This window comes from Dromaius novaehollandiae, chromosome 16 (genome assembly GCF_036370855.1).
Source record: "Dromaius novaehollandiae isolate bDroNov1 chromosome 16, bDroNov1.hap1, whole genome shotgun sequence".
Classification (NCBI taxonomy): Eukaryota; Metazoa; Chordata; class Aves; order Casuariiformes; family Dromaiidae; genus Dromaius; species Dromaius novaehollandiae.
The window spans coordinates 4,915,412-4,941,437 of NC_088113.1; the positions used below are offsets into that span (position 1 = coordinate 4,915,412).

The 26,026-nt window shown below is 38.9% G+C and overlaps 1 protein-coding gene across 8 annotated transcripts in view; it reads left to right on the top strand.

The window, feature by feature from the left end:
* Positions 1–26,026, top strand: part of PHF20 (PHD finger protein 20) — a 77,922-nt gene that overhangs the window by 45,331 nt on the left and 6,565 nt on the right. For 6 of the 8 annotated variants that reach the window (XM_064521341.1, XM_064521342.1, XM_064521340.1 and 3 more), the window contains 7 exons: positions 4,723–4,908; positions 8,144–8,242; positions 10,609–10,770; positions 13,050–13,219; positions 19,204–19,303; positions 22,605–22,800; positions 25,627–26,026. In XM_064521341.1, the coding sequence (XP_064377411.1) occupies positions 4,723–4,908; positions 8,144–8,242; positions 10,609–10,770; positions 13,050–13,219; positions 19,204–19,303; positions 22,605–22,800; positions 25,627–26,026 (1,313 nt within the window). The remainder of the gene's footprint in view (positions 1–4,722; positions 4,909–8,143; positions 8,243–10,608; positions 10,771–13,049; positions 13,220–19,203; positions 19,304–22,604; positions 22,801–25,626) is intronic. The other 2 variants (XM_064521345.1, XM_064521347.1) reach the window with 1 other exon arrangement.

Consider the following 26,026-nt stretch of genomic DNA (forward strand, 5'->3'; position numbering starts at 1 on the left):
CAAAATGTAGTTCATGCCCTTATGCCAGGCATATCTCTGCATCTGGCAATGATAAGTGTGGGTTGAACCACTTTTCTAAAATCTAAAAGTCAAAGACCTTGTGGCTGCCTTCGGTGCTTGAACAGATGATGCACCTCACCTCAAACCTTGTTGAAGTCTCATGTTTTATAGATACTGAAGATTCCTCTGAAAATTCTAATCTGATCAGCTGTGAACAGTGACAAGTAGAGGAGTGTGTGTGTGCAGGAATCCCATCAAAATGTTTGCTAGGGTGGCTGATGTACCTAGTGTTAACAACCATCCAGTAATGCTGACAGAGTTGATACTGGCCTCAGGGTAGCTGTTGTAATGGCAGGTACTTCATCACTTGATATATTTGCATTCCTTGGACATAGTTCAGCTCCTCTGAGGAGTCTTGCTCTAATTGAAATTAGAACTGGTTTTGAGAATTCAAAAATGCCTTGCCATATTGGGCTGTGGTTTTGGCACATGGGCATCTAATGGCAGCCTCAGACTGGCAAGATACTGCCTGCTTGAGGTCTGTCATCCTTCTTGCTGTGAGGAAGAAAAACAGTAGATCTGGGATATGTAGTTCAGAGACTGTAGAAGTTCTGTCCCCTGCTTCTAAGGAGCCTACAAAGGGTACTTAAAGAATAAACATCTCTTTTGTCAGATTTAAATTTTTATACGTGCATCTTCATAGTCATTGGATAACTGTCTACTCAGTTAGCATTAATATGGCATATTATAGCTTAAGTGTCTTAATAGCAGGAATGCATGTAAGCAAAAAGGATCTTATTTTTACTCCTGTTACCAATGAGATCCTAATTATGCTTGCGTAGGGAACAGGATGGCAAACTTGCTTTGACTTGCATACCTAAGGTATCCAGTTGTCAACTGATAGCTCTTAACTGCACATGCAATGTCTGCACAGCATAGTGGTTTTCAGGCAATCTTGTGTGGGGTTCTCGTGTTTCCTCTGAATGAGTGATAGATGTCTCTTTGCTAAGAGGGAAGAATGTGCATGGTTGACCTACAAACACGGAGATTCTACTTTCTGAATAGGTGGAGATCAGCACTAACATCCTCAGAGTCAGTGTTAGTGTTCTGCAGAACTTGCCAGTCATATTTGTGCCTTATCTCAAGATACTGCATTTCGGTTATGGAGGATGCCAGTGTCAAATTCAGTAGCTGTAAGTCCGGATTTCTACAATATTGTCACTGCTTCTGGATCGGCTCTTTATGTGGCAGAGGATGCTTTCCTAGGCTTTGGAAAATCAGGCCTCATAGAATGTATGGAAGAAGACTGTGGGCAGTTAAAGTCTGAGTTTGGGGAATGTGCAAGTTGCAATGGCATGTACCGAAATACGAGTTACCAGTTTTGGTTGTTAAGTCATTGTTTTCCTTTTTGGGGGGTAACGTGTCTAACTTACAGCCCAGTCTGCTTCACAGTATTATTTGAAGAGGTTGTATTGAGAGGAGACAGTACATTAGAAGTGGAATGCTTATGTGGATCTACAGGGAGCGAGTTTAATCTTTTTGGATTTCCTCCAAAATTTAGGATAATTTTCTAGGTTTTTTTAATCTCATCTTCTTTTTAAATTCAGTCTCAACTTCTGAAAGATGTTTGAGTGCTCAGTGATCTCTTAGATCCTCTAAACTTTCCTGTCAATGGTACAAAAAAGTTTCAAAACTTAACATCTTTCATGACTACTGTTTGTCCGCTACCGGAGAAAAATACATCTGGCATATGATAGAGTACCTTTCTTTGTGTCATGAAAGAGTCAACATATTTTTGGCAAAAACTTCCTTAAACTTCAGTCTTGCAAAGCTAAGAAGCCTAATGGTAAAGTACGGTTTTGTAACACTGAGACTGTATGCGTAAAATCTCGGTCTACAAGAAGACCTGATGTCTTGTGCTCTATGGAAGATCAGTATGATCAAGGTGGTCACAGGGTTCTGACCTCATTAAATCAAACATTAGTTTACGAAATTAACCGGGGAGAGGTGAAAGTTAGGAGGCCTAGATAAAGGTTGTCTGGTTTGTATAGATTTCTTTCTAGTCTAACTTTTAGATTCCTCGAGGAGCTGTTTTGTTGTTATTTTTGGAACTTACTACAGGCAGAATGGTAGGTAATTGAGAGGGTTTGTCTGACTTCTTTACGTGATTTCTCACTCTGTACTGCCACAAAAGTTTTTACTTTGTCAGAAAGTTCGATAGGACATTGATGTTCCCAAACTTGTTATGAAGTGCTTAAATCTTGGTTTCAGCTCTTGGAAGTCCTGAGAGAAGCTCAAAAAATAGACTTCCCCTTTTAAAAACACCCCCCCCACACACACAACCCTCTGTATACTTCTTCCTGCAGGAAGTAGAAAAGCGGAAAGCTTTATGCACACAGTGGTATCTAATGAAGGAGTGTGTTTCTGGTTTTGAAAATTCTCTGTAGAGAAATCATGCTATTTAAGTCTTGCAGCTCTTTTGAAGTAGAAAAGCACCCAGGGAAAGTTCTTTAATCTGCTACAATCCAGAATATAATCATTCTTTCACCTTTCTATTGGTTCAGAGTCTTCAAAATGTTAGCTTCCAAACCTCAGTAAGGTGGACTTCAGACAAGGAGATGATTGTCATCAGTCAGTACCACTAAAAAGTGCTGTCCTTTCGTTTGGACTGATTACAAGCTTCAGATTGATAGTATTCCTGGGGCCTATGAGACTGAATGTATTCATATCTGCCTCTGGGCACTCGCACAACAGTGTAACGTAATGCTCAGCAGAGAAGTTGCTTCCCTAGATGTCATGGTGTAGGAATAAAGGAGAAATCAAACTTGGATCCAGCTCATATTTTATTTTCCCTATGGATTTTGCTAGGTCCTACAAGGTCTTTAGGAATAGACAGTGAAAGGCTTTGACAGGTCAAACCTTCGGATTAAGATTAGGTTTTGAAGCTCTGGATATGACATTGGTTGCGTGTTTGGCTTTTTCTTGGAGGGACTCCTCCAAAGCAATGGTTAATGCATAAACCTAGGTTACTGGAGTAACCTAAATGATTGAGTTCTGATGTGATAATATTCTCTCCTGTTTGCAGGTGGTCAAAGGTCTTCTAGTGTGATGGATGCTTCTAATGAACGTCTTCAAATAGAGCTCAGTTTTCAGTCAGCTCAGCAAACTAATTCTCATGGGTTGGGAGTACATAAGATGACTTTCTGTTTCTGGGTTTTAAAGATCTTAAGGGAAGAAAACCAGCCTATGAAGCCACATTTGTGATGCTAAAATCTTTCTGACTATTCCAAGGAAAAGATAACCAATAGAGGTGTTGACACAGTGTGGCTGCGATGAGTTGCCTGACTGGAAAAAAGCTACCTTCATCAAACATCAAAGCTACCTTCCACATTTTTGTGGAAATGGGCTTTTGTAAAAACTCTCTCTTCTGCTGTGACTGCTGAAAAGCACTGGGACAACTGACTAGAGGCAAGCGGTCAGTTACTAAGATTGTTACGAAGGGCTCCTTTTCTTTTCCTGAGGTTCTGGTGGAACTCAGGTGGGAGAGAACCAGGGAGAAAGTCATCTGTGGTGGCCTTTAGATTTCTGGATCTTTGAGCTCTTTTGCCTGAAGAGATTCACCTGATTCTGAAAGTTCGCTACTGAGACATCTTAATACGCTTCATTTTAGTTTCAGCTTGAAATTTTTGTCAGGCCAGAGTACTTGATTCCATTTCTTGTCTGAATTATGCTGTCTAGGACTCTCTTTCCTTCTGTTTTCAGTTGTCTTTAGCTTACTGCTCAGGGTGATGCAGTTAGGTGTCCAATGAAAATCCTGTGAGTACTTAAGTCTTCAGACAGGAAAGGAGTCCTTTCAGTGGCCTTTAGTATCAACTGAACTTACTGAAAGTCAACAAGATGTCACCTTGGCTTTTGGGTCGGATTAACCAGGATACTTGATGCCATATTCTAAAATGGCAAGGTTCTTCCCTCATTTCGTGTGACTGTTCTACATGTCACGTGACCTTAGCTTCTGTCGCCTTCAACTGTGTTTTCCCTGTGTCCAGGAGTAACTCTGTAGAAAGAGTTGCTAGCTGCTAGAAGACCACTTTAATGCACTGAAGAAGTTGAGAATTATTTGGCTTAACTTTAGTTAAATGGTAAATGGTTTCTCAGATGAAGCTAAGTCTGTGGATCACATGACTTTTTACTTTTAGCTAATAATCTCTTGCATCTCAATCTGAGTTGAAGAAGTGTTGCTTCAGTCATATGCATTTAAGACCTCCCTTCCTTAAATGTGCAGGGCTGCTGTAGGCCACTCGAGTTAGCTTTGTTAAAAGTACACTTTTGGGAACAGACTGTGGTTTCTGCTCGCTAGTTAAGAAAAAAGAAATGAGGCTCTGATTTATAAAATAAAGTCTGAATGTGTTTCTGCCAAACTGAGCTGTTTCTCTTTCCCTCTTACGTCAAACCTACATTATGTCTGGAGGAACAAGGTTTCTGGGGAGTGCATTTATATCCCCTGTTTGTGTTTAAAAAAACAGAAACAACATTCCAGGTTTTAGATGATCTTTAAATCAGCTACTGCTTAAACTTTTCCATGGTCAAGTTGCTGGGATTGTGAATTGAGCAGTATATCTCATCAGAGGCACTCCATACAGGCAACGAGAACTGCTGCTGGCGAAGTAGTCTTACATTTTGAAAGTGTCTAAAGTTTGGACCTCATCTGTATTCTCTTTGTAGATGCTCCTCTACATGTAGCCTTAAGACGTACCCCATATAGAGATGAAAAAATAGAAAAGAGAAGAACTTCAACTCCTTCTGTAAATGCATTAAATAATCACCGACGTTCTGTTAGAGAACAAACCAAGGAGAACCACGTAGAGAAAGCACTCCGGAAGCCTCAAGAAAAAGAAAGAGTTGAAAATGGTAGGCCTTCCTAGTTTACAATGGAAAAACTCTTGGAAAAGTCTTAAGCATCATAAGGAGCTGATCAGTATTGATGCAGAGCATTCTGCTTCTTTCGGAGACTTTGATTTTTCATGGTTGTACAATAAAAAATTGTAAGGCATGTTTTTTCACTGTTTTCTTTCCAGTTGTTTCAAATGAAGAATCAATATAGTGAATTTTAAATTTTCTTGCTATAATTGGTTCAGGGTTAATTTTCCCTGTTATGGTGTATAATATTTTAAAGATGTAAAAAGTATTAAAATATTTAAAATGGGTAAAAATTGTTCCATGCCCTTTTGCTTGATACATGTGTCTTAATTCTGTCAGTTCTTCAGTTGTCCGTAGTTTTCCCAGCATTAAATGTTTTTAACTACTCCTGAGTTTGCTGAGAAACATGAACTTAAGAAAGCAAAAAATAAGACCTAGTTTCCGTTGCCTAGATTCTGTACCGCTTGTGATGTTTTTAGTCGCATTTTACTTTTCTGGTAGTCAACATTCCTTGCTACTAAAATCTTTGAACTGGTTTGACTCATGACTGTATCACTGCCTGAGTGTAAACAGGGTCACACTGTACTACAGAGGCTCTACTATAATATAGGAGGAGAACTGCCGTACAGACATCTATAAACAGAATTTTTATTACTGTGTCCTATATTACTATTTTTCTTCAGATACCTGTTGAGAATTAGAGCCATAGTGATGAGGAAAATGTAAAAAAAATCTGTAGTTACTAATGCGATGATCTCTGTTCTAGAGAATTTCTTGAGGAGATCATCTTACTTGCCTGTCATTTCATGGTTCTCTTGGTCATAGCCAATACTTTACTCCAATGGGAATACTTTACTCCAGTGGGAAGCCAGCATTTACTCTTGGGTATCCTTAGCTGCCTTCCTTTGTAGGAAGGTATGAATGAGAACGAGATCCGCTGTTATGTTTTCACTGGTCTGAAATAATAGGGCATTTCTCATGTGGGAGTTGGGCATGGAGATTAGAATAAACTTCCACTTTTGGGGGACTTGGGGGGAATATGGGACTTTGTATGCATCCTGATTCTCATTAGGCTTTCTTTGCCGTTCAAGGAAAGTGGGAAAGCTTGGGTTTTTTATGGTTTTGGCAAAAAATTCTTTTAAAAAGTGAAGTTGTGATTGGGCATGATTGCGATGCCTTGGTAGGGTTGGGGTTTGATAAGGGAGTTCCTCTTTGATCACGTGAATCCATGAGGATGCTTCTCACTAGGCAGCTTCCTTGTCTGGTCTCCTTTCAGTGGGAACTCATTAGACTTAAGAATGTTTACAGGAAACAGCTGGGGACAGAAAGCTCCTGCTGTATGGCGGTTTTGAAAGGTCCATTTTGTAATACTCATTCTTTGTAGGTTTTTTTTTGGGGGGGGGGAATTGCTTTAGTTGCACTGTGCAGTTAAGACAGCAGCTGTACATTGAAATTTTTGCAAATACTTGCTTTTCTTTTTCTTTTAGGCTTTTAAAAGACATACTGACTAATTTGAGAAAATTTTGTCCCACACATTTTTACTATCATATTTATGACATAGATAGCAATTACAGTAGCATATTCTACACTTTCAGATGCATCTCAGATGATCTGAGCATGCAAAGTGAAAAGATTCAAAATTTTCCCATCCATGTTGATCTCAAATACTCTCCATTTGCCCTTCTACTGGGAGAATAAAATGACAGAACTTATTTGCATCACTGTATCCGAGTAGGGAGAAAGAAATGGTACCCAGAGGATCCTGCTCCCACTGGAAGACTAGGAGAGATAACAGCAAGGGAAAGTAACATTTGTAAATAGCAATAAGATGTATCTGGAAAATTTGAATTGTAATTTACTTATCTCCTCCCCCCCCCCCCCTTTTTTCTTTTTTTCTTCAATCAGCAGTCCCTTTTGGGAGGGGGGATGTTTGTCTTGGACTGCCAGTCGTATTCCCTTTGAAGGATTTGAAATTTGTAAGGCAGGCTATGGTCAGTGTCAGCAGTTAACGTGGCTGCTGGCAGTGTGGAGTTTTGGCAGCCCTCGTTGCCACTTACGTTCCTCCTGGCATGTCAGGAGATATTCCAGGACTTAGGAGGAATACAGAGCTGAAGCTCTCTTGAGGCATAGGTTTTGAATCAGGTAGATTACTAATAGTATATTGTAGGAGGTTAATGTGAAAATATAGAGGTATTGCTATTTTGTTTCCTGCATACATTAGCAGTTACAGATTACTTAGGGTTTTTAGATGGTTTGCATAGGAGGGGGTTTCTGACAGTATAGCGTCTCTCGATGGTTGTCTTTATCCTAATAATCAGAAATGGAAATAGCTTTTTAAATGGCATTGCGAGTGGCTTAATCAGCTAAGCACTCTGAGTGAAGAGCCCTTTTTAGATGCAAAGCTTCCTGCCCTAATGCATTTTACGGTTGCACCTAGTAGTCTCAGCTGAGTCAGGATAGTTATTTTTAAGGTACTGTACAAGCATCTAGAAATTCAGCAGCAGAGAATTACATCTAAAAGGCAAGAGTTGTAAGCAAATGACAGGAGGTGGAAAGTAAGGGTTTGGGCATACTACCTGACAATCAGGTTATACTTTGTGATAAATGTTCTCGAAGCATGCTTTGAGGATGGACTTGACTGAAAAACATCACCACAGCGTTCAAAAATTGTGAAGATTTTTGTATTCCTATAAAAATACACTGGGAAATAGATGGAGAGAAAAGAGCAGGTATTGCCAGATAAAACAATTGTTTCTGTGTCACTTCATTTTAGAGGAAAGAAAATACTCTGAATATGGCTGAAGAACTGGGCTAGCATTTGGGAGGTTGGGGTTTTGTTCTTTTGTTGGACTCACGTCATAGTGCTAATGAAATTGTTTATGTTCAGCCAAATTTCAATTATCATCTTTAGAAAACACGTATAACAAATCCCTCAGTATTTTTTTAAATAATCTCTTAAGGCTGGAACTCTCTTACCAAGTAAGTACTAAGTGAGGCAAAGGACCACTGATATCAGTTGCTTTTGCCTGCATACTATTGTAATGTAGTTATAGGACATTCAAACTAGCACTTAAACAAAAAAGACTGTTACAATTATTTGGGGTTTGGAATTTTTACTTTTTGGTATTTTTGGTAGTGAGTTGGCCTGAAGTGGTAAAGAAAATTAAAAGATAAATAGATGTGCATATATCCTTAAAACTAAATCGGAATATTGTTTTTATTTCAGCTGTCAAAGAACAGGAGAAGAACAAAGAGAAAAAATCCAAAGACTACGGAAGGTCCAAGTCAAAGAAAAAGAAAAAAAAGAAAAAGAAAATTAAGCCAGGTAAAGCTTTTTTTCTTGTTCTGTAGAGGAAAATGGCTTCATTATTTTTTTTGCTTGTTACCTGATTCCAAACCCTAAGAGCAGGCATTGCAGATAAGGCTGTTTCCTGCGGTTAATCTGTTAGTTCTGACTTTAAGTGGTTAACACTAAATCGTGGTTGGTGAGATAATTTCTTCTTGGTCGAATCGCTTCACCGGTGCTAGATGGCTGCTGATGATAGTGCTTCTAATGGCCCAGAATAAGTGTAATTACAGCATGGATGTCACAGAATCACAGAACGGTTGAGGTTGGAAGGGACCTCTGGAGATCTAGTCCAACCCCCCTGCTCAAGCAGGGTCACCTAGAGCGTGTTGCCCAAGACCCTGTCCAGAGGGCTTTTGAATATCTCCAAGGACAGAGACTCCACAGCCTCTCTGGGCAACCTGGTCCAGTGCTCAGCCACCCTCACAGTAAGGAACTTTTTTCTCATGTTCAGACAGAACTTCCCATGTTTCAGCTTGTGCCCGTAGCCTCTCGTCCTGTCACTGGGCACCACTGAAAAGCAGTCTTTAAGTCTGGCTTTTCATTAGCGAACATGCTTCTTGTATGTGATTGTTACCACATTAAAGGGGGTGCAGATCCCCATGGCTTGTCACAGAGCACCCTGTGTAAGCAGATGTTCCCAGTATAGGAGGTCCTTTTGCGGTCCTATTTGAACATTGTCCTGTGTGATCTGTAAACATTCTACTTTAGAGAAAACTTGCAGAATCAATTGACCTTTTTAGAAGTTAAGAATCAAGTAACCAGTAACCGTTCTGGGCCTATATATGAGGTTCAAAGTGTAAAGTATCCTGAGGAAAAGATTCGTAAATTCAACTGAGGCTTAGCTTGGAGCCACCTTTACTAAGCGGTATAGATCACAAGTTCAGATTCCTGCTTTTGGACTTGCAGGGGAACTGTGTCTTTACAAAGATTTTGACCTGGGTTTCATTTGAAATAATGGGCTGGTAATTTTTCATTTTTAGCCAAAACATCCAAAAGAGAATTGTATTTCTCACAGTGCTAGTGAATTCTGTCATAGTTATTCTAAACATCCTGGATTCATTGCATCCCAGAAAATCACAGACAGTGATACATGGTTTTCACGCAGCAGTACTTTGAAACTGGACAAAGTGTTTCTGAATATCTTGTCAGGGAGGGAAAGGGTTAACGTGCCCTTCCTGTAGGAATAAAAGGAGGTGAGAAAATAGTTTTCAAGGTGAAGTCAGGACAACGCACTGTTGATACTGCTGCCTCAGCCTATGTCTCAGGCAGTTTTGATTTTTCTTGTACAATAATCAACTATGTTGATTGAACAACTTTTGGGGGACAAATTATACCAGGCAAGCTTTTGTCCTTTAATTCAGACTTGCAGGTCTTTTGCTATTGACAGATCTTCTTTAATGTGCCTCAGGCTAGTGTTGGCAAAAAAAATCTCAGTTCTCTGAACCTCAGTGGTGGAGAAGCTCAATGGTTCTGGGGGCTGGAAATGGTTTCCTTCCTCTTAAATATCATCCTTACTAATAGGATTCTGTTTACCAGGACATTCTGAAATGCCTGCAGGCAAGTACAGCTAGATCAGCATTGTCTTTTGCCTGTGTTCTGGGCTGCTTGTTCAAACTGTGTTCCATGGAATTGCTTTACTGTTTTGGCCCTGCGTTTTTTGCATCAGAGTTTCAATGTTTCCCTTGCAGAGGTGACTGTTTAGTCTAGGCTAAACTTTGAAGGCTTCCTCCAGATCACTGATTTGGAGGGTGCTGCTTATAATTGAAGAAGGTCTGAATTTACATACAGCCAAGAACACAAAGGCAAAAGGGTCCTTCATAGAGGACCTCTTACAGGTGTTTCTCCACACACTCGTAATCAGGGCTTTTCTTCTTTTTTTTCCTAGTGCATGTACAAAACACAATCCTTTGGAAAGACAAGATGCTTTCACTTTGTAGTCTGAGATTAGTGAATGTGTTAAGCCTATGTGAATAATAATGAGGTGTGAGAGAGGTCTCCAGCTAATCATGTAGAAGTGCCTGTAATGCAAATGTATTTGTAGACATGTTCATTCTGAAACACAGTTAGGTTTAAGCAACCACTCTTTTAAACCTTTCTCACTTGTGTCAGCAGTGAAGGCTGACTGCGCTGCATAAGGTTTTTCTGGGTCAGACGATAATTTTCCTTTAGTGTGTTTACAGAAGTCTTTTCAGCAGCACGGTGAAGTCCTACAGTCTTAGCTTGTTGAAGTGGAGATTGCCTCAGTGAATTAAACGTGCCTGTTGCATGCCTGCCTGATGATATTTTTTTCTTCTTTCCTTGATCACAAGCTTCCAATAATAACACTTCTTACAATTTTGCAGAATACTCTGGAAGCGAAGAAAGCACAGATGTTTCACAGGAGCTTTCTCCTGAAAAACCGGTTGTCACAAAATACAGTTCTTCAAATAAATCACCTGCCCACCCAAGCACACTGCTGCAGTGTTCTGATTCTGGACAGCACAGAGGAAAATCAAAAACAAATGGTAAGATGACTCTCCTTTGTGGTTTGCTAGTTCTGTATTTCATTACCAGTAAATGTGCGAGCTGTATTATTATTATAGCAAGTGCATATAAACTGGTACTTATGAAGTGAATTTGGCAGTTCTTATGCAGGACTATTTTTGTTTCCATTCCCCTACCTGAAGAAGCTGAACCAAGTTCATATGCCAGAACCGGATGTTGCTGCTTTTTTGCTGTTTGCTTTAACTTTACGTCCACAGAATTTCTAAGAATTTGTTTCCCATATATCGGAATGGAAACTCACTTTGCACCTTTTTGCAACTCCTCATTAACTATATAGTAAAAATGTTCAGACTTCAGTAGTTACATTCGGTCATATTTCGTAAGGCTTACTTTGAAGAAAGAATACATTGAGAGTTAAAAATAGATGCTATACATATTTTATACAGAATGTGTGTTGTGTTTGAGACACCACTGGATGTGATTACATGTAGTTGTATAGGTACAGCATTTTACATGGGTATAATGGGATAATGGGCTTTCTGAGCTTCATAATGGTCAGAAGCTGTCAAGTAGCCATTTTTTTATTTCTTCATAATATCTCATAGACAATTCACATAAAATGTGGCTATTATGTTCCAGCGTTCATAATGTTTTAATGTCAAGTTCACAAACTTGAATGAAATGGGAAATGTATAAAGACTGGTTATATATGGGAAACTTAGGATGCCCAACTGTACAGATATGTTGTTGGTAACCATTTGGTGTTTTTTTTTTTTTTGACGCAGGTTTTTTATTGTTTCATATTAGGCAAAAGGTACTTCAGTTAAGTCTGTGTGGGAGAAAGAAAAACATTATAAACTGCTTAAATGAATGTGCTGATAATTTCTTAAAACATTCTACAAGTCTGTGGTCAGTCGCGTGATTTGGAGCGTACAGACTGGGAACATATAGTTTAGTAACTAACAATAAATTCTGTACCAAGACAAATAAGAGTATTAGTGAAACTCTTCCATTGTATGAAAGTACAGCATGATTAACCTGTTGCTTCCAGCAACCTTTTGGAAAGAGTGCTATGTCTCACAGGTGGAATAAAACTTTTAATAGATAATTCTACAGCAATGTCATATACCATTATCTTTCAGGTGTGTGTTTTTAGTTTAAGAAAGCATATGTTCTGGATGAATACAACACATTTCCAATACAGTAAAATTGTTTTACACAGTCTAAGCTTGTGAGTCCTCTTGAAAACATTGAGTTCTTCAGCTGACTTCCCAGAGCTTCGTAGAAGACTTTTCAATCCAGCAAGAAAGCTTTAGCTTCTTGGTACTGATTTTTGGCCCATGCAAATCTAGACTGTGTCATGTTAAACACAAAGATCAACTGCTGTGGTGAATTCTCCATCCCTGGAATGTATTGAGAGCAGAGGTGTCTCGAAAATGTTTAGTCAATAGCAAAAACTTGTGTTTCCATGGTCGTCTTTTAGGGGCTAAGTGATCAAAATAGTGCTACCCAGTACAGGTCAGAGACCACAGTCTAGTCAAGAGTGATCAATAGGCATGAGGAGAACGGAAGGTAAAAATGTTAGATTACTTCCCAAGTAATTAGAGATCCTTTTCTTCCTCCTTCCTTTGACCCTTCCAAGGAAAGGTGTAGACATTGCATTAATATTATGAAGGTATGCATGTTGTTCAGCAAAGGTTTTTTGACAGTATTAGTCAATCCACAGAGGTTCCACCTGGATGTTTTAAGTAGCGTGGGGAGTGTTCTTACAGAATAGCTTGTGCAATGCACTTCTCCTGCACTGATGAATGTATCCTGAACAGGGATCTAAAGGAGAAGTAATCATTTCTGAACTGGGTTTAAATTCTGTATTAGACTCTCGACCGTTTCTGTAATGGAAACATTGCATCTTGAGAAAGTGCCAAGTCTCAATTCTATCCAGATTGCAAAACTAGTCTGTATTAAAAACAAGAAGAACCCTGACTGAACTTACAAATCTGATAGTTTGTTATACTTGACTAAAGAGACTTTGTGCCTTTGTTTTGAGGCACTGTATGTCAAGATTAGAATTTTAGTGACAAAAGCTGTTAAGTCAGAATATTTTGAAAGAGCTATTAATGAGCACATAAAACCGTTATGTAGTAACATTCAATAAACAGTAAGCCACTGTTGTGATGTTTCTTAAGTTAGAGTGAATTGACACTTTTAGAAGTGATGTCTACGTACTCAGGATGAAAATTTTGAGTTATTTGACCTTTTTGTAATTACTCTGGATTTTATCTGACTACTTTTTGTACAGAGGAAGACACCCTGAGTGAATCATCTGCGGACAGCTTGCTTTGGAGTGATGATGATTGCAGTCAGGATATTGATGTAACCACTAACCCTGACGAAGAAGTTGAAGAAAGTGATTTTGAGATTGTTCGTTGTATTTGTGAAGTAGAAGAAGAAAATGACTTCATGATTCAGGTACGAATGAAATGGAGTGTGAATGTAAAGTGAAGTGAATCTTAATACAGTGAAATCTGTTGTAGAAATATGCACAGGTACCTTCTGTATGTGAAGTAAACTGTTATTGTCCCCCAAAAGCTTAAAATACTGGGAAGATCACCTGTCAGGGTGAGCAGCTGCTATGATAGGTAACATTCTTTTTGATACGGTTTGTGGAAATCTTTGGTTATTTGAATTGAAGGAAAGTGGATGAGGAGGGAGAATTCTACATGTGGTCATTAGTGGTTGGCTTTTCACCTGTGGATTTGCATTTTTCCAAAAACTAGAACATTTGCTAGATTTAGAGAATAAACATTTGAAACTAGTGTTTTTTAATCTGTCTCCTTTTTGTGTTCCTCTAGTTCTGAGCATGTTCAGAACATTGCCATGAGATGGTAATACCCTCCTATGTTTCCATCCTGGCAAGAAGAGACTTGAATTAAACACACAATCCTTTATGTAGCCTGTAAGAATAAGATGAAGAGAAAAATATGACTTGAGGGTTTTTTGTTTTGAAGCAGACCTACCTTCTTCCATGCTGCAGCTTCTTCTGTAGTTTGCAAGTTCAGAGTTCTGACTGCACAAAGTTCATCTATCCATTCACAGTAGATACTCTTTTTAACCTAGCTTACTGAAAACTGTTTCCAGCTGGAACAGTGAATATTAGCTCTTCCACTTAAAAATATTGATAAAAGCCTCTTTGGAACTGCACTGCCTGTTTACTTTCACTTTCTGAGATGTCTGTAAGTTATTGGGAAACCATTTCATATGTAGCTGCTCTGAGCCGTTCTGCCCAGTTCCTATTTGTTTTGAACACTGAAGTTTTTTATTAAGTATATATTTGACTTTAACAATTTGTTGCTCCAGGTCATTTTGCCACTGTGTCTTTTGCAAGCTGCGTGGTCCCCTTTAGTAATTTCCCCTAAATCTTAGAAAATGCAGAGAAGAATCATATGCAGGGGCTCAGGCATGTGGTATTCTTCAAACTGGAGCGTCAGCTTTCCATAATCTCCCTTTTTGAAGAAATGGGCATGGTTTTGGTGTGTGGGGTTCTGCCCCCTCTCCAGAAATCAGGAATCCCCAACCCTTTCTAGATAATTTCGTGCTTGTTTTGGGGCCCCAGTTCAAAGCGACAGCAGCACAACTTGGCGGATGTGCTCATTGCAGATTTTAAAGTAATTATTACATTCTTTTGAGGAGGTGTATTTGTGCAAGGATGACGTGGCATGACAGTGACTAGTGCATGGATTGTCCATCTTTTGGGATTGCTTAGTTGCTCCTGTGGTTCTTGTCAGGCATACCCCAAAGTATTTTTAGATTCTTACTCACAGATGAGCATTTTGACTTCCAGTACCAATAACAACAGAGTTCTGCAGGGCATTGTAGCAGTTCAGTAGCTTATCACTATATTAAAGTCATTGGATAAGCTTGTATATAATGGATAGCTGGCAGGGAGCATGCAGTGTTCTCGAGTCATTAAAAGCCACTGTCCTCTAAAGCATCACCTCTGGAGTGCCTCGATTCTCAGGTTTTCCAGGCAGATACTTCAGATGTTGTGTTAGAGGTATGGAAAGGCTTTCTGAGAGTTGTTCAGACAGGACATGTTGACAGCAGTAGTTAGCATTCTCAGCTACTGCCTGAAAGATCCATGAAGCTTGCACTGTTCTCTTTATGACTGTCCAAATCCTTAGTGCTGTGGATCCAACACTGTCAACTGTATCCTTTAAGCCAGACTTACCTATATGAGCCAAGCTTATTTAAAACAAACATCAACAGTGCTGGAGGTTTTTCATAGCAGTTGTATCAAAGATATTTTCCTGGCAGAGGAAGCCCAGCCCAATTTGCAGTTTTTGCATTGATTCTTCACAATTCCAGATCTACTGCTAATTTTCCTGAGGTTTGAATCTGACTTCACGGGACTCCTTACTGGGATAGTTGTTGCTGCGTTACTGTGAACTGTTTCCCTTCTGCCGTTTTGGAACTAGGAGGAAAAACACAAAAGCTAGCACTACGTACCTTCACAGCCTCTTCTAACTTTTCATTGCCCTGATGCTTAAACGGGGGCGGAAGCCTGTTGGGGGTGGCAGCTGCTGTTTAGATTACAGCCTGAGACGTTCTTTGCTTCTGCAGCAGTGCTGCGGTGAAACACCTGTTTTGCTCCGAGTATCAGCAATCTCTCTTTTCCAGATTTGTTTAATGTGGCTAATGCAGCTGTGTTTAATTTTGTCCTCAGCAGTCAAGTTTAGCAGGTTGCTTTGCTGTATGCTTTGTCTGGCCCTGCGTTCTGTTTTGGGGGATGAGTTGCTCCTGAAAGTACGACACCTTTCGCTTAGTTTTAATTCCCTGTGATGCACACTTTTGTATTACTGTAGGGTCTTGACTTAATGTAGGCTTGAAGATAGGCTGGTAGAGAAGAGTGTGCTGGTGGGCAGTGGTCATAATTAGATGGATCTTGTCTGGGTGTGTTGGGGGGGGGAAAGGGGCCTGGCTGCCTCCTAAAGACATGGCTCTCTGGAGAAAAGTAAAGACGTTCTGGAGTATAATTTTCTGGCAGAAGTAGGTTCAATGGTAGTCTAACTGCAGAATGCAGAGAGCTGTGTTTGCCAGCTCAGGATATAATCTTTGGAGAGCTTTCTTGCAAGGCTTCGTGGGCTATTTTTGGGGTTAGGTTTCCAGGTTAAAATTGGATTAAGTTCCAGGTTTCCATATTGAGCTAATATTTTTTGAGTATCTCAAAATGATAAATTGCTTTAGCTCTGTTACAAGAAAAGTGACCAGGAGAGTGGGTTATGCTCCTAGGAAAAGAGATGCAGACTGACAGTGTAGGGAGAACCTGCCATTGGAATTGGGGAGCAAGGAGATGACAACTAGGTTTTGGGGCAAGTTAGGAAGATGGGTTACTTAAGGTACCAAATCTTATGCTCTCCACACCTTTTTGTCAGCCTGTACCTTGTGAGAAAGCGGGTTGGCCTTTTGTTGATGTGGAAATGCCTGAGTTAGCTCTTTAAATTACTGAACATCATCCTTGTTTCATGTTAATACTCTGTTATCCAACTATGGAGCCTATGATAAGGGGAATCTATTTCTTCCTTTTCAGAGCTGTAGTGGTGAGACTGACACGTTCCTAATATTTCCTTCTAGAGTGAGAATACTGCATAGTTAGGGTAACTTTACAGGAAGGAAGGGGATTTTCTTCCCTATTTCTTACTTGGGCCTTCATTTCACATTTAGAAACTCAAATTTTGAAGTGTCTATCCTAAAAATACTTGCCTTTAGGCTTATCCTCTCTTCCTGAAGATGCACAGTGTTGTTCAGCGTTGGGTGGGTTTTGCAAACATACTGTCATTGTTTACCCTGGTCTCCATTGGGGTGTTTATTCTGCTCTTGCTTATTACTCTGAAGAGATCTGGCTGAAATGTGTTGATATTTGGGGCACTGGCATGAGCATGAGCCTTTTTGAACCTCTGTGCCAGTCTGCTTTGCTTCAGGAGCAAAACTTAAAAGCCAGGGAGGTTTCTCCATGGAGGTGACTGGAGGTTCATTCCTCCCGTAGTTCATGGGCGGTGCCCTCTTGCAAGAGGGACAATTGTAAGTCATTGTCTCTTCGCACTCAGCTTATTTCTGTGTGTGCGCCAAATTTAGAAATAATGAGGGAAAAATGTTAATTTTAAACGCAAGCAGCACCTTTATTTTTCCTAGGCAATAGGAACTGAGAGTTTGTTCCATTTCCGTCTTTAAGCTAATAATAAAACTCTGAATAGATTCAGCTTAGATTTTTTGCAAAAGACTCTTCATGAACTTTGAACTTACTTAAAATTAATTGTTTGTGTGTATAGTGATTTGTGCATAAGGAATGTCATTACTCAGGGCTACAGAAATATGCTTTGCATTTCAAGTAAGCACCTGCTTCAGTTAATAGAAGTTAAAACTGGAACAAAAATGTAAGAACTAATCTATTTTCATTTGTCACTGCTGTTTCATTCCAGTTTCCATAGCTTTGCAGGGAGGTACTGGATTTCATAAATTAAAATACATAGGAAATAGTTTAGCTTTGCCTTACATTACTGCTTAGGGCACAGGACCCTTATGGGTGTCTGCATTTTCAGGATAAGGCTTGGGCCCCCAAAAGTCCAAATAAAATCACATTCTCCCTTACTTTCTGTTTTTTACACCTAAACACTTGTGAATTTTTGTGTGTGTGATGCAGAGAATTCTGGGGCTGGGGTTTGGTGGCTTTGGAGGTGATTGGGTATAGATGGAGCAGTGTATTTTTGTTCTAGTAGATAAGAAGCTGCTTTAAATACGTATCCATTGGGTTCAGTTACCTCTTTCACACTCCAAGTTGAATATTTTATTGTTGCCCACCTTTCTACACCTTTTCCCCCTCAAAATCTCTCTTTATTTGGCTTGCTTTTCCAAGTTTTCCTCCTATTGCGTGGTGGGGTGTGTGTGTGAGTGGGGGTGGTGGCTTATACTTAGCATGCATCCACAGCGTATGCCTGTAGCCTGGCCAGACAAACTGAAATGCAGATAAAAGGAAGGTCCTGTGTCCTGATGCAGATATTTGAATATGCTCAATTATATACCCTGCCCCCCCAAAAAACCTAAAAAACTTACCAACCTTGGGACACTTCATTGGAGTCCAGGGTAAACTTGTCTAGAAAAATCGGAGTGTAGCTTTAGGTGATAAGGCATCACTTATAGGATGCAAGTATAAGTAGGTCCAGGAGCTCCCTTCTTATTTTTAGCACACAGTCCACTTTTTTTTTTAATCTGTTTTGTTTCTTTGGTCATTGTATTTGGAAAGATTTTCCTCCCTTCTTTTTCCAGGAGGCCAGGGAATTTTTCTTCCAATTAGGACACGCTTTCTGGCTCCTGCTAATCATCTTGGTGAGAGGGGATGGTCTCTTAACCTTTTTTGAAAACCTCACCTTACTACTTTAGGACTGTCTTTCCATTTTGCGAGGCCAAATCTTGTTGATCGTACATTTCAGGGAAATCTGCTTCTCTTACCTTTTACATCCTCTGTTTCCTATGCTATTATTTCGTCCACTAAAGTTAACATAACATACTCAAAAACTGGTGATGCCCTTCTTTCTGCTCCTAACTGGAGAAAAATTAGGAGAAAAGCACTAATAAAAATGGTGTCCAATGTTGATGAGATGTTTCTTGAGTTCATATCTTTGTAGATCAATGAAGAGCGTCTAAGATCGTTTGAAGTTGTCATTTATATTTGTTGTAGCTCATTTGAAAACCTTTGCCAGTGTTGACAAGGTCTCTGCAGTAAGCTTTTGGCTTGTGCTCCAGGAAAGTAAAAGTTACGATCTGTTGTGCCTCCCTGTCATAAGCTCCATTTTTTATCAGTATAATTGCTCACATTTGGAAGGATAAATGTCAAAAGAAAGGAGTTTTAAAAGTCAGTACAGCTGCATCCACATGTTTGTTTTATATTAGTAGAACTTCCTGTGTTGAAGTAGATAAAACATTAGCGATACAGTAAAACGTGGTATTGACTAGTCCTACGTAATGTAAATATCCCTTAGATTTTATATTTGAATGTGTCAGTTTATTATTTGAGAGTGAAAACCTTTAATTCAGAAAACATGAGATACATTGATAAGGGAAGCTTGATTGCATACTGTCTTCTGTCCTTGGTTATGTGTGCATGCATCTCCTGAAAGATTTTGATCTCCAAAGGGAGCATTTGGGCACCTTTCCGAATCTCTGCTTCCCCTTCAAAATTGTTGTCATTTTCCATAAATCCATATGAAAAATGGGTGAGGAGGATTGAAATTTCATTGTAGCTGTATTCTTTAATGTATTTGTTTGTAGCTGGAATGGGGGTATTAATACATCTTTTTTGTTTAAAATATGTAGATGATGTAACTCTTCTTAATTGAGGTAATCATATGAGCTCCTATAGGCTTCATTTCTGTTGATGTGCACTTCTTGACTTTAAACAGTGTGAAGAGTGTCTGTGCTGGCAGCATGGAGTCTGTATGGGTTTACTGGAAGATAATGTACCTGAGAAATATACCTGCTATATTTGCCAAGATCCTCCAGGTACAGACATTTAAGGTTACAGAGCCTTCTTATATATGTAGTAACTTTATTAGCTTTTTGTATATATTGCAAAGATTAAACTTTGTTTTTGCTCCATTAGCTATGTCTGCCTTTGTAGGAAATGGGGTTCAGTTACAGAAAGTTTAATTTATGTTAATGTACAGATGAGTCAGTATTCATATTTTTGTGGAATTGCAGCTGGACAGGAATGAAAATAAATGTTTACAACTGTGTGAGGACCATTCATGCCACATATTTGTCAGTAACGTGGATTTAAGTTTGATAACGCTCTGGCTGTGCAAAACAAATTCAGAAACACTGAGAAGAGTTAACCAAAGAATCCTTATAACTTACAGTATTGGCACACCTTAGGGGATGTGACTGCCACAACAAGACCACGTCTGTATACTTTTTAAAATAAGCCGGCAAGACGTTTGCTGTTTCTCAACAGCTATGACTTGCTTGACTCTCATTTTGTGAGGACATTTGCGATCCATGTACATAAATACAACAGAAAATATCTTGGGTAATGCAGTCAGAGTTGATCAAGCAGTATATTCTGTACTCTTGACCACAAAGTTGGATACTTTTGAAATGTTTTCAGTCCAACTTACACTGCAGCTAAAACTTCACTTATCACACAAGTCTTTTCTGATTTCATGAACTGTGAAACCTTACTGAATTGCAGATGGATGAGGTTCAGGGCTTGTGTCCGTGTTCATGAATTATGAGAAAATGGGATATCTGCTTGCCTGATCACCAAACCCTCTTGGCATATGTGCAGGTTTGGGTTCTGATCTCTGCTTCTTGGGCTATTTAAAAATACCAGCCCTTTGGTAGCTTAATTCATTGATTTGTTACTAAGTGTAGTTCATATACTAGTATTGTTTATACTTGTAATGGCTCACATGCAGTTATTGAAGCAGTTACGTAGCTTATATAACACTTCCTTAAGTTTTTATTTTACAATACGTAACATCCAGGATTTTAACCCTTTGTTTATGTCAAATTGAGTTAAGGTTTTAAAGCTAACATGCAGATGCGGATTGAAGTTGTGGACTACTTGTATTTAGTAAGAAACTGTATCAAAAAGTTTTGCAGTAAAAACTGTTTACAACTAACATTTAATTTGTTCAATTAGTTTAATCACTTGTAGTTACTGTTGCTTGGAAGATCCTGAAACTTTTATTTCTTATTTGGACTTAATCTTTATCTGTGTCTTAGAAAAGGAAAATTTATTCCAACTTTATCAGTGTAAAAGTGATTTCTCAAATTCAATTAACCCGTCATTGGCATGAAGCAAGCTACGTATATCTTACAAACCTGCAAAGAGGTTGCTTTTAAAATTGGGCATAGCCCTTCAACAAACTCTTACTCAGGAACTTTCCCTAGTTCAGTGCGGTGGCTTTCTTACAGCACCATTCATATTATCCGAAATTAAAGCAAGTTTAGCGTAGTTATGCCTAAAACTGTACCACCTGTCATTTTAAACAGGTTTATTTTTATTGAATCAAGTGGGATTTTTTTAGTGATTTCTTCTTAAATACTATTCACCCTTGCTTAAACTTTGTCAAGATACTGCTTTTCAAGTGACAGATTTATTCTTCAAGCCGTAGAGGATATACTTTGGTAGATACTGTCTTGCATCTTCTCCTAGGTCTATTGACCTGAAAAGGGAGCCACCTTTTTGTTTCCAAGTACACTGCGAAGTAGATGATAGCATAAATAGGCTTTAGCTGAATAATCATAGTGCTGTTCAGATAATCATTGAGTTCTAAAATTCTGGGTTTCATTCCTGCCCGCTGAGCTTCATCTTCTGTCCTAGATGGTAGCTTTTGTAGCAAATAACACAAAACTAAATGGGTAGTGGTTAACACAGGTATGTGGAGACCTACTCCAAAGTGCTCCTAGCCATCCATACCTAGCAGACCTTTTGCTTGATGCAGTATGTCTGCCTGAAGCTGTTAATTGAGCTCTTACAACCTTAAGAAATTTGTCCTTCCATGTGGTGTGTCCTGTTTGAAAGTGAGACCTTTTCAAATTGTTGCCTCAAAACATTATCTTGTTTGGCCTAATGGTCGAGTGTGCTTATAGGCATATTCTTTTCCTTTCATCGTGACAATGTTTGTTAGTATTTAGGTTTGAAAACATCCTTTGTGTCCATGGATGTTTGTATTGGGAATGATATGAAAATCATTTTTCCGTTATTCTGTAATTACTATCTAAAAGCAATATAAGCCCATGTTAACAAGGTCTGCTAATTTCTTGGTATGGCTTCCAAAGAATTTTTTTTTCTTTGTTGTGCCAAAGTTAATAGCATGGCCAGGGATGTTAGGTACTGCATGCTTAGTGCAATCGGTTGTTATCCTGCTGCTCATTTACTCCTTATTTTTTAACTTGTCCCTGACTTCTGAAACTTCTCATGAATATTAAGCTGCCTATATTGGAGACTTTTCTGTGATTATCATTTTGAATCAGTGCTCCAATATCTCTGATTTTGTAGGTTCCCTGACTGGGGTATATATGCGTATACACATGGCGGGGAGAGGCTGCGTTTTAGCAAGCATCTCGAGTTTTATGCTTTCCCACTTACACTGTTTTGCTTGAGTTCTTAATTTATTATTACTATTGTGTTTATCATATCTAGCATAATTTCATTTCAGCTTTTGATATCCCAAGCTCTTAGCTAGAATTAGCATTGTTAATAGTCTAGCTTAAGCCAATTCTGTAGCAAAACCTCATCACTGATTCCTTTAAAACTTTTACATTCAAATGACTACATTAGTTCATGCCTGCAGCTGTTAAAATAAGACCACTGGAGAAGGGGAAGTGCTGCATTCATGCCTTTTTTTTATCACTGCCTTTTGCTGCATTTGTTTCTCTGCAGAGAGCTGTATTCAAACCATAGCTTTAGTTTTAACAGTGGTTAATAGCAAGTGTGTTACCCTGCTAAAAATACTTCTCTTTGTCCATCACCTGCAAATATTTGTCATGGATGTCCTCTGATGGAATTTGAGGTCCACCGGGTGCTCCTGGCTTTTATGATCGACTAGAGGTGTTTTGCCTGTGGTGCTTTTTTGTGTTTTTTTTTTGTTGTGTTGTTTTGTTTTTGACTGAAGTGGTGTCCCGCTTCTGTTTTAGAAGGTCCTCGTGTCTTCAGAGGTTTGTCCGCTCTCATAGGTACTGTTGATAAGTGCTAATAAGCTGTTGCAAGATTTTGAGATGATCAGAACTGCTACTGGTAATGTTAACAAGCAAAAGTTAATGCTTCATTTTAACGCACACATTACTGTCGCTTTAGGTCAGAGGTCCAGCTTAAAGTACTGGTATGAAAAGGAGTGGTTAAGTAATGGTCATATGCATGGCTTAGCATTTTTGGAAGACAATTATTCTCACCAGAATGCCAAGAAGATAGTAGCCACTCACCAGCTTCTTGGCGATGTACAGAGAGTCATAGAAGTACTGCATGGACTGCAGCTGAAGATGAGCATATTACAGTAAGCAGTATTTAAGTATCAATTGGCATGTTCTAGATGTGAATTAGATTTCAAATAGTAGAAAAATAACTGGAATTGCAGATTTATTTTTATACTTCTCTGTGGATATATAAGAATGTAGTTTGAATTGCTAATGTGGTTTTGAAAAAGAATGTGGCTTCCTAAAAATCATGCAAATGTGTCGGGGAATATAAACTGACTCTGGGTGAAGAAGGGTCGGGAAGGTACAAGGAAAAGGGGGAGAAAACTAAGGATAAAAGCTTCTCCTAAAACATCTAAATGGAGTAAGAGCAAGTAGAGGGATAGGTGTATAATCTGTGGTCAGTTTTCTTATGAATTTGCCAGCTCCTTTCCAATAATTGCAAATCATAATTTTTCCAGCAGAAACCATTATTTTTCTTCAGCATAGTTTGTTGTTGTGCTGTAGTGGGAGATCAGTTGGACCTCCAGCAACCTGTAGCAGTTGGTTTCTATGCAAAGTTTTACTTGATTATTACAGATACTTAAATAACCCTCGACATAATTCATACAGAAACCAATGGAACTTTCTGCATTTTTTTCCTTATTTATAGTCATCCTTGGGTTCTGATGACTCAAAAAATCTTTTTCCAACTCAAATCCATCAATTTTAAATTGATTTAAATATTTATAATTTATTAGTTGACAAATTGCACAGCAGCAGCCATTTGGAAAGCAAAGCACTTAATGTTTCCACTTTCTTTAGAACTTTTTCCCTTAAATTTTAGTCTGTGGCGATCCCCTAGGGCCCCTGGCAATGTTTGAGATGCTTGAACAATGGAATAATGCATTAAGAGTAGCAGCAATTTTAGCAGTAGGCTTTGCTTTTCCATTTCGATATCCTTTAGTCAGATCTGTAATTTTTATTTCTCCCCTGAGATAGTGGAGCCTAAATACCCTACAATCATTTCTTAGGCCTTTTCTTCTCAAGTAGCAGGAGTGTAGATGAGAGTTGCATAGCATGAAGGTGTGGAGCACTCGGTAAGTATGTGATGCTTGTTACAGACTTCATTCCTTTTGTCTCCCATTCTGAGCTTGTTGTTTAATTACAGACAGGGTGTAGTCTTGTTGAAAGCCACAGCCCCTGTTTTTATCATGACATAAAGCACAAAAAGGATCTTTTAAAAATTGCAGAATTGGAAAAATGATTATATTTCTGATGCATATCTACCATCTGGCGAAAAGAGAAGACCTCACAGCTATCTGCAGTTATTTGGAGAGTGGTGCTCAGTATTTCGAAGAGGTGGCTAGAGGATCAAGAGTGACAGATTTGGTGCAGTGGGAGAGAGAGACAGGTTAATAGTCAACAGGGTGCTTGAGTGTTCAACATCCAAATTGTCATCCTTACGTAGCTGGCTTGTCATCTTTTGATTTTCTGTCTTCTGTAAAGTTATCCTTTGCACTTTGCTGAAAAATATAGTGCCTTTAGGTGTCGGATACCTGTGGAGCTGGAGTGGAAAGCTTTGGTAAACGAACACTTAGCTTTCAGTTTTCGGGAAGTGCCTTCAAACTTACTCGCCAAGGCCATAATATACTTTTAATTGCTGGGGAGGTGCTTATGTGGAATGGTTTCCAAGCAAGTCTTGGTAGTTTTACTGACTACTTAATTTCCTATTGTCTTGTTTTAGTGAGTGGCTGGGCTAATGGCTTGAAAAGCCAAATCTGGTTGGTGGAGCAATTCTAGCTGCCTCTATCTCCAGGGAAGTGCAGGACAGGTTTTTGGGCAGACCCCCCTTCCCATGCAGCTGAATGTAGATGCTTCAGGGTCAGTCTTTGCTTCTGCTGTGTCCTTACAGCCTAGCAGAAGGGCTGCTTTCCCCTTTGAGGACAACCAGAGTGGCTCTGCTTTGCTCTCTTTTTTACAGCTATTTTAACGCCTGATGGACATGGGGAAGAACTATGTTGGTTGCAATGCTCACTCTAAATTTTGTCTTGGCTTGTTATATTCATGTAAGAATCTGATATCTGTAGTTGCCTCTGCTGCTGGAATAAATAACTTCAAGCGATATTCCATATTAGATTGAAAAAAGTAAAGTAAGAAACTTTCTAAGAAGCAGAGGGGGGATTATGGCATGTTGGTATACTAGACAGTTTGCTCAGCATCTTGTGTTTTAAAGGAAAGCTTTTTTTAAAAAAAAAATAATAATAATAATGAAGTATTACTTCCCCTTCTCCCCACAGTCACCTATCGTTATTATTGTTAGAGGGTTAAAGAAGATCAGTGGATTAAATTTTAAAGGTTTTTTTTTTTTTTTTGAGGAACTGCAGGCTAAAGCTTGATATTGAGTGGTTGGGGAGTCTTTTTGCTCTACTTTGTTAAAATTGTTGAAAAACACGTTTATATGAATAAATCTTTCAGCTTAGCTTTAATATACTTGATTTACCTGTTTTAAAACATTAACCCATTTTCATGGGGATATTTTTAGTAATGCTTTTAACAAACGGATTTCAAATATTGAAGCAAAATGTTGCCCTTGAAGAAAGAATCTGTTTTGGTGAAAAATTCTGTGCATCTACTTGAAACTTATTCTTAAATTTTTTTCTTAATGCCAACACATGGCTTATATACTATGTTATAGAAATGAAAATAGTGAACTTAACACAGCCTTATAGGAAGACGCACAATTGAGGTCAGTGAAATTATCTTATTTCAGAATATTTGGGGATATTTACTGATTATGATGATGATGACTAAAGCATGTAGTAGCTTGAATGTTCTTGCTTAACTTCTTTTCGTAATAGGATAATGTGCCTAACCATTTTAAAGCTTACATTGAGTGGGTGTTTCACCTTTTTATATTTGAACAGAAATAAAGAACATCCTGACTTACAGCTGTGGTGTCATCCATGGAAGCACATTACGGTGGATGAAAAGATTTGTACTAAACACATCATTCACATTGAAGAGAACTGTTGCAAAGAGGAGACTGCAAGTTATAGAACTTGGAATGGGACAGTTGAGAAACCCACAACCATTCCTTCTATGGAGGAATCTTATATTACGAGTGAACACTGTTACCAGAAACCTCGGGCGTACTATCCTGCTATAGAGCAGAGATTGGTTGTGGAAACAAGAGGTTCAGCCATGGATGATGGAGTAAATAGAATAAGGGAAAATGGGGATGATGTCCTGTCAGAGAGATTTGGTTGGAATCTGGACCGAGAAATATGCAAGATGGAAAATGAATCCAAGCATAATTACTCCAAG